The 12,915-nt window shown below is 38.9% G+C and overlaps 1 protein-coding gene across 4 annotated transcripts in view; it reads right to left on the reverse strand.

Moving 5' to 3' along the window:
* Nucleotides 1–9,665: 9,665 nt before the first annotated feature.
* LOC109915981 (phospholysine phosphohistidine inorganic pyrophosphate phosphatase) overlaps nt 9,666–12,915 on the reverse strand; it is a 160,599-nt gene continuing 157,349 nt past the window's right edge. For 2 of the 4 annotated variants that reach the window (XM_048608912.1, XM_048608911.1), the window contains one exon: nt 9,666–10,064. In XM_048608912.1, the coding sequence (XP_048464869.1) occupies nt 10,056–10,064 (9 nt within the window). In that variant the 3' untranslated portion in view covers nt 9,666–10,055. The remainder of the gene's footprint in view (nt 10,065–12,915) is intronic. The other 2 variants (XR_007264280.1, XR_007264279.1) reach the window with 2 other exon arrangements.

Raw genomic sequence — 12,915 nt, forward strand, 5'->3', positions numbered from 1 at the left:
AGTGTTTCCCAATAATTTTAGTTACTTATTTTCTCTGAACATGTTGCTCCACCCCTAAAATTGTATCTAATTTTGTTTGAGAATGGCCAAGGCACCTTCTTCCAACTTTCAGTTACTCCTCTGTGACCAGGTGGAAATGTTTTGGCTCCATTGAACACTTGCACAGCAGGCCTGGTGAGCAATAAACTCATTCTTGGGGAATCATAAGTGCATTTTCATTTTGCCATTTAACTGTATAACATATGACAGAAGTACAGCACCTCTAAACTACTGATAACCCTAAATTGTCATGTTTACAGTATTGAGATTTATTTAAAAAGAAGCAAGAAAAATGCATCAACACTAATTCCTAACCATTTTTCATTTTAAAAATTGCCACTTATGCTAAGGACAGATTAATGCAGATTGGCTGATGACTGATGTGCGTTGGTTAAAGTCTGCCTTTGTTTATATGCATTATCCTGTTTCAGACCAATGGGGGCGTATTCTGAGAGTGTGAGCTAATTAGTTACCTGATTATGACATCATCAGTTTCACAGTAATGCCCCTATTACTACAGATTGCCATAGGGATGAACAACCATGAAACAATGGGTAAATAAAAAGTTAGTTGCAATGAGTAGATCTATGTTTCTGATTGGCAGTTAACAGCACACTGAGAATTTGTAAGGGAGATAACAAGCAAGGTTCTTTCTTCATGGGGCAGTCTTCTGTATGGTAGTTCAGATTGGATCTTTATGTCACAGTTGGTCTCTGAGAGTTGAACACTATGTTTGTGTATGTGTGATAAATAATTGGAAAAGACAAAGAGCTAACAACAGGAAGGGCAAGGAATTATGATTGGACAAGACACATTGTTGCTATTTCAATGCTGTCAAGAGCTCAGCAGACTGTTTAAAGTGATCAGAGAAGGAAGACTTTAGGCATCCTGTACCATCTGGATTATCAAGTCTCAAGCGAAACAGGGTTTGTAGATTTGCAACCTGTTACAGTTAACCATGTTTGGGGACTTTGTATGGAAACAGATTGTAATGAAAGTGACTCACGGCTGAAACGATTGAGTGGGAAGTGAGACATAGCAGAAGTTGAGTTGGAAAGACATTGAGGTTACACATGGTAGCATATTTGTGCAGGTAAGTAATATGAGTGCTTGTAACCACGAGTATATTTGTTGCATTGACAATATAAAATTGCTTTGACAATATAAAATTACATTTATCCCTTTATTCAAAATATTCTTCCCTGTTACTTAATGATTGATATTGATTGGTTTGTTGCAATAAAACTTCTTAAAAGTGAAATCTTATCATGTTTTCTTTCTTTTGGTGTCACAGCATTTCTTTCTATTAAAAAGAGTCAGCAATCTCTGGGCATCATAACAATTGTAAATGTAAGCTAAAAGTGTTAGAAAAACGGTTTTAAGTCATATACTTATTAAGTGATCTTTGATACAAATAGGTTTTCATTTAATTGTATTCATAGGTACAGTTTCTAAATGTCAGCTACTTAACCATTAACCTGACAACAACCTCTGTCCTACATGCAAATAAAGCCAGTAAAAACAAAATATTTATTTCACACTAACTGTAGGATTTAACCTTGCTATTTCCATCATTAAATGGATATCTATCGTAGACAGAGAACACTATTACACATTTTTCAACTAAACAAAGGAAAACTGTGGTTTGCAGTATCATCCTCAGTTCTCCAAAAATACAGACAAACAGGTAACTTTGGAATACATTGTAGGCATGACTTTTTTGTTTCTAGTATCTGGTTCAGAGTTCTGCAGCTTTAAGTCTTTTCTGTAGGAATTCAAAGGACAAAATCTGACCTGATGCATCATTCTTCAGCCCCAGTTAATCATTTAGCAATTATGTAACCCCATACGTTAATGAAATGTCATTGTACATTGCTTCTTCAGGAAATACACTATAATCTAGATCAACTTTTGCAGCAAAATAGAAAGGAGAAGATGGAATTTTTATCCCAAGTCTAGTGGTCAAGTACCACATGCATGAAAAAGCCAATCTTTCTGAAGTTTGTAATATTTTTGCTAACTATACCTCAGAAATCCTTATTTATTGGAATTAGTGAATTCATTCAGTGAGTAGTTAAGGTGCATAGATTAGAGGGATTCCATATTTGACCTCTGGATCTGTGTTGAGTTAGCTGATTTTAACCAGCGTACGGCTAAGGGCAACATAATTGGCCCCAGCTCCCTAGTCAGAGTTTCTGTTCGCGATAGTACACAGTGATTCCATTTGTAAGTGAATCTTGGTGATGAATCTTGATGGGAGAATGAGGTTCATGTGCAATACCTTTTGCAGTTGCTCAGGTCGCCAATGCTCCCCAATCACGAAATCAAGATCTTCAGCAGCGGAAAGAAAAACAGTATAGAATATTCGTGAGCAGAACTGAAAAGCAAACAGCTGTTCATTTGTGAAAACAACAGACGACGTGTTAACACTGGATGCTGCCTAAAGATAGAAGTTGCTTACTGTACCCGGTTTAGATTGCGATCAATTGACATTTCCAACCCAACACATGGTTCTGTGGTTACAACTAACCCACAGCTTTTCACGTACATAGGAAAATAGGCTTCTGTTAAAACACAAGAGTTTCCGCTCGTTTACATCAGGACTATCGGTTAAAATGGGGGCAGAAACTGCTAAACTAGAGCACAACATCATGAACTTTACACATATGTTACGTGTCCAAAACCAATTACGTTTGTGTTTTCCGTGATATTTACGCTGGTTCAATATTCACCTCGTCCAAATCAGGCTCCCATCACAGCTGTCCCCGTTCGAAACACTCATTTCCCACCATTTTTACCGATTTTGGAAGGGCCTTCATATTTCTTAGATTCGATTTCATAGATAAGACCATTAAAAAAACAATTAATCTACTCATGAATGTAACGATGCACAGGAGTAAAACCTTAGAATGTTGCGGAAACTGCTTACTTTTTTCAATAAATCGATCTATATCAATAAAACTGAACGAGGTCATCTCTCAAAGCATCAATACACACCATTTTACATAAAGAATAAAAAGTATTGCCTTCAATTATTCTGTCTGACCATTTTAGGCCATTGAAGACAGCGCGTTTGTGGTTATACAAATAAGTATTAAGAGAAATGTGAACTGTAAACTAACCAGCTCAATTTCCAGGGAATTTTGAGCGCAATTTGTCAACTGCACCTCTAAGCAGCAATTGCTGGCTCTCCATCTGCTTTTCAGTCACGAGGAGCTGGTCTTGTGTCGTAACACAGTTTCAAAATGGACATACATAGGGAGTAAAAAAAATAATTTTAGGACGGTAAGAGGTAGATTTACTTCTGAGTTAAGTCCATAAATTCTTCAACACACACACACACACACACAAATTGCTGGAAAAGCTCAGCAGGTAAGGCAGCATCTGGGGAGAGAAATCTGAGTTAGTGTTTCGAGTCGAGCAACCCTTCCGCAGAGCTGTAACTTCATCACATTGTTTTAGGAATGAAATTAAGTTTCATCAATCTTACATGCCGATTAATATTTGATCTCTTGTTTAAAACATGTCGCTATTATTGTGTAAATGAAAGAATTGCTGTGGAACAGCCAGCGTTTCACAAGCGGCTGGAACATTAACCCCAGAAAACAAAATATTGAAACAGAATGCGCACACCTGTGGACGCAACTTTTTGTTTCAAAATGTAACGGTTTCAGAAGACTGGGACAGCAGATTGAATCCGGATCTGTTCTGGTGTTGTATGTCAGATGTGACCACTGCAAGTCATGCTCTGTGGCTGGTGTTTGTTTTGAAACGATTCCGTCAAGCGCCGCTGATTTTCAGATCCCTGCAGACCCATTCTTTACTATCACAGGAGATCCACTGCATAGCTGTTCAAGCTGGGGTTCCTGCCTGGGTTTAGCAGATTGAGTGTCAGGGGAGATGTCCCGCCAGTGTTAAATGAAAAGCACTGCAGGATGCAAAAGGCGCTATATGAAGGGGACTTCTAGATTTTCAGCTATTGCGAGTCATCCCGTCTCCTCCTATATGCTGTTTCTCTCTGTAACCAGCTGTGGAAGGTGATAACAGCAAAACAGGACCAAGTGGAGAATCTGAGATGAATGAGAAGTAGGAACAGAGGCAGAGAAAATGCAAAAGGAACAAAATAAAACATTCTCTAATATTCCAATGGCTGATGGAAAGCTGGCCGTCAGTAAATCCTCCTTTGAATAACTCGCCACATTTTAGAACAAAAGATATAAAACGTTCATCAGTATCCCATATGAATGGGGATGATTGGGTTAAATTCTAGTTTAAAAACCAATATTGCATATTTATGAACTTATTAGGGGAGCCAATAAAAATCTCATCAAACCTGAAACTTTAACTTTCCTGCTCCTCTGATGCTGCCTGACCTGCTGTGTTCCTCCAGCTCCACACTGTGTTGCCCTTAGCTCCAGCATCTGCAGTTCTTGCTATCTTTTCCAAGCAACTGAAAACCCCACAGTGAAGCCTCTTCCAAGGATGCCCACCTTGAAGAAGTTGTCCTCCTCCTTCCGGAAAGGCCTCAGTGGATCTCTCTCCCACTGTAACCCAGTGGTGATCTCCTCTGCCCTGAAGCTCTTCGACCACATACTGAGTCAAACCCATTACTACAGCCACATCTCCTTTCTCAGTACCTGCCTACACAGCCAGCTCATGGGTTTCGAACAACATTCAGGCCATCACAATGTGGACCAAACCATGATAACCATTCAACATAAAATTCACCAGAATCTCCCCAGCTCCAGTCTCACCCCATGTCCAACCCTCCCTCTCATCCCTGCCTCCTTGACCTGACACAACCTGTCCATCTTCTTCCCTACCCTTCCCACTGACCAAAATCCACTACCCCCTACCTGCATCCACCTATCACCATGCCACCTACCTTCCCCCAGCCCCATCACCCCCATTTATTTCCAAGCTCTCTTCCCCCTCTCCAGTCCTGATGAAGGGTGAAAACCCACAATGTTGACGTTCCTGCTACTCTAATGCTGCCTGACCTGCTGTGTTCCTCCAGCTCCACACTGTATTGACTCATCATTCTGAAACTATTTTCCCAGCATTAACACCAAAAAGACTGCAGCAGTGTTCTGCCTGGCACATGCACTGAGAAGCCACACAGCCCCGAATTCATACATGCTTGCAGTGGTCCATCAGCCACTCGACCCTACCCCATTGGCAACCAAGACACATCTCTTACGATGAGTCCTCACCAGTCAGGTTCAGCTGGCTAGATGAGCTACTGTTACTAGTCAAGCAGGGTGCTTGTCCCCCAGGCTGCTGATTGGGAATTGGCAATCGGGCTGTGTTCGCAGATGGGCAGCATCAGGGAAGGCTGCATTGGTCTTCCCTCTTTGAAAATAACTGAGAAATCATTTTTAAGTGAAATGATTTCAGCCCAGATAGGTTGATGATCCTTACAATTAACTCCCTTGTATTGGAAATTTTGCAATTTCACCCTATTTAAGTATTTTGGGTGAGCTAAGCCAGGAAAATATTTTTCCTTACTCATTCATTGGATGAGGGTGTCACTGTCCAAGCCAGCATTTATTGTCCATCCCTAAATGCTCAGAGGGCAATTTAGAGTCAACCATATTGCTGTGGGTCTAGAGTCACATGTAGGCTAGACCAGGTAAGGATGGCAGTTTCCTTCCCTAAAGAATGTTAGTGAACCAATTGGGTTTTTACAAAAGTTGGCAATGGATTCATGGTCATCATTAGACTCTAATTACAAGATACTTTGTATTGAATTCAAATTCCACCATCTGCCATGGTAGGATTTAATTCCAGGTCCCCAGAACATTACTTGGGTCTCTGAATTAACAGTCCAACGATAATACCACTAAGCCATTGCCTCCCCTTGAATATGGCATTATTAGGCTAACCTCTGTTGTGACATTATGTCATTAGGAACAGAGTGACTGAGTATTTGAAGATGAACTTACCACACAGGCCATCATGAACTTGCGATAGTTACATTATTCCATTTAACCCTATTCATTTTTCTGAGGCATTCACTAATGTGTTCGGTAATGGTGTACAAACAGTATTTGCTAGGAACATTGGAAGCAATCGTCTGATATGGGCAGTGAATTGGCTTGGAGGACGGAGACAGAGACCAAGCATGTACTTGTTTGTGATATACATAAATGATCTGGAGGAAGGTATAGATGGTCTGATTAGCAAGTTTGCAGATGACACTAAGATTGGTGGAGTAGCAGATAGTGAAGGGGACTGTCAGAGAATGCAGCAGAATATAGATAGATTGGAGAGTTGGGCAGAGAAATGGCAGATGGAGTTCAATCCAGGCAAATGCGAGGTGATGCATTTTGGAAGATCCAATTCAAGAGCGAACATTACGGTAAATGGAAAAGCCCTGGGGAAAATTGATGCACAGAGAGATCTGGGTGTTCAGGTCCATTGTACCCTGAAGGTGGCAACGCAGGTCGATAGAGTGGTCAAGAAGGCATACGGCATGCTTTCATTCATCAGATGGGGTATCGAGTACAAGAGTTGGCAGGTCATGTTACAGTTGTATAGGACTTTGGTTCGACCACATTTGGAATACTGCGTACAGTTCTGGTCACCACATTACCAAATGGATGTGGATGCTTTGGAGAGGGTGCAGAGGAGGTTCACCAGGATGTTGCCTGATATGGAGGGCACTAGCTATGAAGAGAGGTTGAGTAGATTAGGATTATTTACATTAGAAAGACGGAGGTTGAGGGAGGACCTGATTGAGGTCTACAATATCATGAGAGGTATAGACAGGGTGGATAGCAAGAAGCTTTTTTCCCCCAGAGTGAGGGACTCAATTACTAGGGGTCACGATATCAAGGTGAGAGGGGAAAAGTTTAAGGGAGATATGCGTGGAAAGTTCTTTACGCAGAGGGTGGTGGGTGCCTGGAATGCGTTGCCAGTGGAGGTGGTAGAGGTGGGCACAATAGCGTCATTTAAGATGTATCTAGACAGATACATGAATGGGCAGGGAGCAGAAGGATACAGATCCTTGGAAAATAGGCGACAGGTTTAGATAGAGGATCTGGATTGGCGCAGGCTTGGAGGGCTGAAGGGCCTGTTCCCGTGCTGTAATTTTCTTTGTTCTTTGTTCCATTAGTGCTGCTTCACCTAGGGATCTGTACTCAGCTTTTAACTGTACTTCAGGAACGACTTTATTGAAGGAATAGAGTTGTATATCTGTATGCTGACAAAATTGAAATATTGGCACACTAGTGTGAATGTTGCAAGTGTACTTAAGTACATTGATAGATTGAGTGGAGAAAATTATGGTATATAACGTTCAATGTGTAAGGTCATCCATTTTGAACCAAAGGAAGAGAGGGCAAGACTACTTTTGCAATGGTGAGAAGTCAGGACTTCTGAAGGAGCACAGATTTATGAATCCAAATTCAAAAATCACTAAAAGTTAGCAAAGATGTACAAACAGTTATTACAAAGGCTAATGGAATTTTAGCTTTAATATCAGTCTGCAAGTTATGTCCACATTGTATAAAGCTTTCAATAGAAATCCTATATTTCACATTTTGATTCCACTCTACATGAAGGCAAGTCATTGGTTCATTGTCTGCATATGGTTCCTCCAGAGCCATTTTCAGGCAATTTTGCCAATGGCAATTTGCAATTGCCTTCCACTCTGTGGGCAAGGCAAGGAGGTAGGTCTCAAGTCTACCTTTGCAGGAATCCACACTGCTGGCATTATTCTAAACTGTACACTAATCATTTAGATTCTTAATCAACTGAGCTAACCAACACCTACATATTCCATACAATCTGTTACATGTTAAGAGATTTTGCAGGCATTAGCTCAATTGGTCTAATTGAAAATATTAACCATCCTCAAATAATTTGTTATACATAACAGGTTATGGGATATGAAAATCATTTCCAGATATCAGCAGGCTTCAGCTCCTAATTCCCAGCCACTCTGTGCCACCATCTTTTTGGAAGTGGCCTTGATAGGATGGGTTAAGTGTTGGGATGATCCTGTAGAAGCTATAGAAAATGGTTTCACCAAAATAGTAATAGGGCAACACTTGTAAATGTGCACTATGATGGTCTTAGATATTACTTCCACCTTCTATGTTTAACTAAATACTGTTGCAAACCACATTCAGATTGTTACAAGTTAAGAGATTTGTGTGTTTCCAGACTAAATCTTCAAACAGTGCCCTGCATGGGTAAAACAGATCAGTTTATATGCATTTTATCAGCAGCAAATCTGCATTTAAATTTTAGAAGAAGCCAATGCAGTTAAATATTAGCGCTCAAAAGAGCATTCGTGTGTCGAAATTGTAATTTGAAAAAGAGCATGGGACAGGTACAAACATAACCCACTACATCGTTGGATATAGAAGTGTTTTTTCTCTAATTATTCAAGGGTGCGGCATGTTATGCAGTGAAAGGTCAGTTAAAAGTTATCATCACATTTTTTCACCATTTGCACTAGTTCAAAGACATCTTTAAATAAGTGTACGGTTTTGCATGTATAAAAATAGTTTATTTAAGCATAAATGCTTGCATTGGTTTTATTCTAAAATATATTATTTCTTGCCACGGATACTATGTAAATCCAATGCATGTATGCATATTTCAACAGAGCACATGGAAATTTCCACTCCAGACATAGACATCCATGCAGTTAGTGAGCATTGCAATCAGTAAATTATTACTGCGAGATATATGAATACCCATATATTGGTCATATGCTTGGAGCATCCTATGATGACTGTATGATTTTGTCCTCTATTAAATTTTCTTGCGATTTTTGGCTAGGCTAAGAATTGCTCAAGATCAAAAGTGAATGGTGAAAATGCAATGGCACCTGGACTGAATTTTCAATAGAAAAGCATTGTTGATCAAAGACTTTCAATCTTAGATGTGTTTAAACAAGGGTTTTTAGATCATTAGATGTTTTTAAGGAAATTGCAAATAGCTGTGAATACAGAGAAACATTTTTGTAGAGCCCAAATATAATATTCTTACTAGAATTGGCTGTGGGACAGCAAGCTGCCTCATCTACAAGGCAAAATAATTAAAATTCTCTCAGTAGCATTCCACCAACGATCCTTCATAATAAACGTATTCTCCTTCTATTGACATTCAACCTATCTATTTTGGATGTTAATTCAAAAATTACCAAAAATAAAAGTAGTACATCTACCCTGAATGTTACCAGGCCAGGTCAGCAAATTACTATTATTTAAGTTAACACTGCATAAAATATCTAATTTATAGCTTTATTTCCTATTTTAAGCTAAATATATGAAATTCAATAACCACAAATACAAACTGCACTGATACCACTTATTCTAGCCGCTAACATGGGCTTCCTTTGGTCTGGCAAACTTGCTTTTGTGATTTATATGTTCTCTGGTTGTTAGATTCTAAAACTGAGTTGGAGCTTCTTTTTCCTATCACATATGAACGTTTAAAGAGGGAATATAGTTCTTCCACTGAGCTGGGCACAAGTCAAACTCAGTTACAGTAAAATAGAAATCTTGAATATAAAATGTATACTTTTTCATTATGTTTTACTCTCTGTTCTGATAATGGCAAATGACAATATCGGTTTATTAGACATTTTATCGAAATGAAAAACTTTAATCTTAGATTAAATTATGTTTATTTAAGGTTTTGCAGTATGATTCATAGATGACATAGGTTCATCAGAGTCTATATAAGTATATATAAGTACAGCGTTCAGGCAGTCAAAAACAGCTTCCTACAATTCTTTAATCTGATATTTACTGCTTTGCGACAATTACTGAATCCACAACAATGCTAATTCTGTGAGGGCCTGAACCTTAAGGGTTGCTCCCCATCTGAACAGCCAAAGGGCAATGAATTTGTAAATTTTTAATGACTTCACATTCTTTGTTCATTGTCAGATGTTTCTTGGATACCAGTATTGCTAGTGTAAATGTTCAAGAAGGATTTTGACTGCTTGTGCCAAATTGTCCACATACCCATCTGCCTTCACTGTTGGGTGCTGTTCGTCACAGGGTCTGTAAATAAAGTCACAGAAAAATAATACACTTATTAGACACAGTGTCCGCTTTGTGGTTAATTATACATGATATTCAGCATCCAAAATAGGCTTTAGTTGTTCACAATGTGGATCATATCGAAGCATGATATAAAGTTAATTTTTGAGACTCAGTTCTACACCAGATATCATCAGTTCTTTTTATTTGTACATGCAAAAATTATCATCAAATGAAATATTACCATAACTCGACTATGTTGCAAGATATTTCTGCTGGACTAGATCAAAATAGTTCTAATCCAAAACCAGAAGCCTGCAAAAGCTGCTGCAAGATGCCTCTTTGAATTGTCCCCTTTTCTTTTCTCTAGTATAGGAAAGTACCTGCTCCTCCAACTAACCACTTTCTACAGTAACTGAAAGAAACTGGGAACTCAGTAATGTGACGAAATCGCAAGCTCAAATCAACACCATGGTGCCGTTAAATGCACACTGCTAACAACCGCCATCTGTAACACAGAAAAATACACAAGATACTGTGATTGCGAGGTGCTCTCAACATATGCAAAAGTGTGGAACAACCTTTCTGCTGGCTTGCTTAGCCTGAGCCAGCTGGTTAATGTGGGGACATATAAAGGTGAAGCAGAGGCTAAAGGAAATGATAGAACACAAAACAAAATGAGTATTTAAGCTGAACACGATGACAGGTGTTTGCTAATGGAAGCAACTGTTGCAATAAAAAGGCAAGTGAAATACAGATTTAACATCTCTTTGTAACTTGCCTGTTAAAAAATTTGTTGGCATTCACCTTACATGGTTTGAAATAACAGAAAGCAAGGGAAATGCATGGTGTACAGTGATGTGGAGGGCTCAAAAGTGTGAATAAGTTTCAGCCATTGATATAAGTCATGGTCTTGTATAAGTGGCATTGCTAACAACCACCATCTTCAACAAGGCCATGACTTATACCAATGGTTGAAACATATTCACACACCTTTGGACAGTTTTGGACCCTTCATATCGCAGTTTGTACACAGAGTTTCGGAAGAGAGTAGGGGGACTTATGTCTGAGGTGCTAAAATGTATTAAGTTTCATTCTCATGTCTTTTTAAACCAAACAGGTGAAGTATTGCGCCTTAAGTATTCAGCAGAACTGTTGGTGAGGATGGTTTTTAAATTATTATGGAAATATAGTTGTCCTGCATGGAATGAAGTCTTGGAACCAGAATTCAAACTACATCTTTAGCTGAATGCCACATTGGAAAACTTATAGAAAAAAAAAGTATCATAATCCATTGTGAATGATATAATAAAACAAATATGCAAAACTTTGAACACATTGCTGAACAGTACAAACATATTGAATAAAACTGACAGTTTGGCTCAACAATGAAAAAAATAGTAGTAAATGACAGTTTCGAGAAAACTAACCAGATGGTAAAGGAAACCAGAAATTGATACTGTCTCAGAGAAAAGTAAACTCCCTTTATACTTCCTCAGAGTTAAATCTCAGCTTAACATAGTCCTACAAGCAGGACCATCTGCGCACACGATTACCAATTACCAGCTAAGAACTTGGAATAGCTTACCTGTCAGCAGTTGACTGGAAGAGCTGAAATGACATTGCACATCCCAAGAATAAACAACACATCACTTTCCTACTAAGTAGTGACACAATTAATTCTGTTTGGAATTTCTTGGTCAGCAGGACGGATGTGCAATCTTGCTACTGCAAATAGATGTACAGTATCTTACCACAGCCATTCTTACAGCCCTTGCACTGCAAAGATACACTTGCCTTACTTGATTTACTTAAACCCATTTCCCATTTGCCAACTGACTTTCCTTACGCAATGCCATATTTTAATCATAACCTGTTCACCTGAAAGTTTGTAATACATTTCCCAAAGTAGACCTTATCAAATTACTTTTGAAATACTTCCTGATAAGTTTACTGCATTCACTTTATCTATACATTCAGTCACTATAAAAATTCAAACTTGTGAAATTTGACTTTAACAATGGTATGCTGGTTGTCCGTCCCCAAATCAAATAATGCTAAATGGATTGTATGTCGAATTATGAATTCAACATGTTATGTACGAATAATATTAAAGTAACAAATATATAACGACTCTCAATTCTGGAGGTTAGTGCATGGTGTGTGCGTGCGTGCATGCATATATGTGTGCACGCGCGGTGGTTGCTGGGGTAGGGGTTGAGGTTGGCTCCTCGAGCCCACAGCCGTGAAATGACCTAAATGGACTTTGGCTTGAATTCTCTTTTCTTAAAATTTCTTATTTTTCCTTTATTATATTATCGTGGAAGAACGGCTATTCTGAACCTTTTAATCTCATTCTTTTTCTAATTTATTACTATGATTATGTACTTTTGAAGGTCTGTGATGCAGGACTTTTTATTTCCTCAGAATTTGTACTCGAGAATCTATACTTTGTTCAGGAATTCTACATAGCATTGAGAGAACATCAAAAGGACTTGCTGACATACTTATTTGACTACAAGATTCTGTAACAACACACAATGCACTTAAGGATGCTGGAACTGATAAAAAGCACAAATGGAAATTCTTGCCTCAAGAAGCAATCTGTCCAACTGTTCTTCTCTTTCTTTCGGCTCTATCGCCAGTTATCGTTTACTCCTCACTCCCTCCCCCCATCCTATCTTCTGCATAAAAAGACATTTTCCTACCTACCATCAGAGGAAGGGGCACTGGACCTGAAATGTTAAGTCTGATTTTTCTTCACAGATGCTGCCAGACCTGCTGAGCTTTTCCAGCAACTTCTGTTTTTGTTCCTGGTTTACAACATCTGCAGTTCTTTCTGTTTTTGGAAAGGTACAGTAGTCTGGCTTGT

The sequence above is a fragment of the Rhincodon typus genome, chromosome 20, assembly GCF_021869965.1.
Source record: "Rhincodon typus isolate 14 chromosome 20, sRhiTyp1.1, whole genome shotgun sequence".
Classification (NCBI taxonomy): domain Eukaryota; kingdom Metazoa; phylum Chordata; class Chondrichthyes; order Orectolobiformes; family Rhincodontidae; genus Rhincodon; species Rhincodon typus.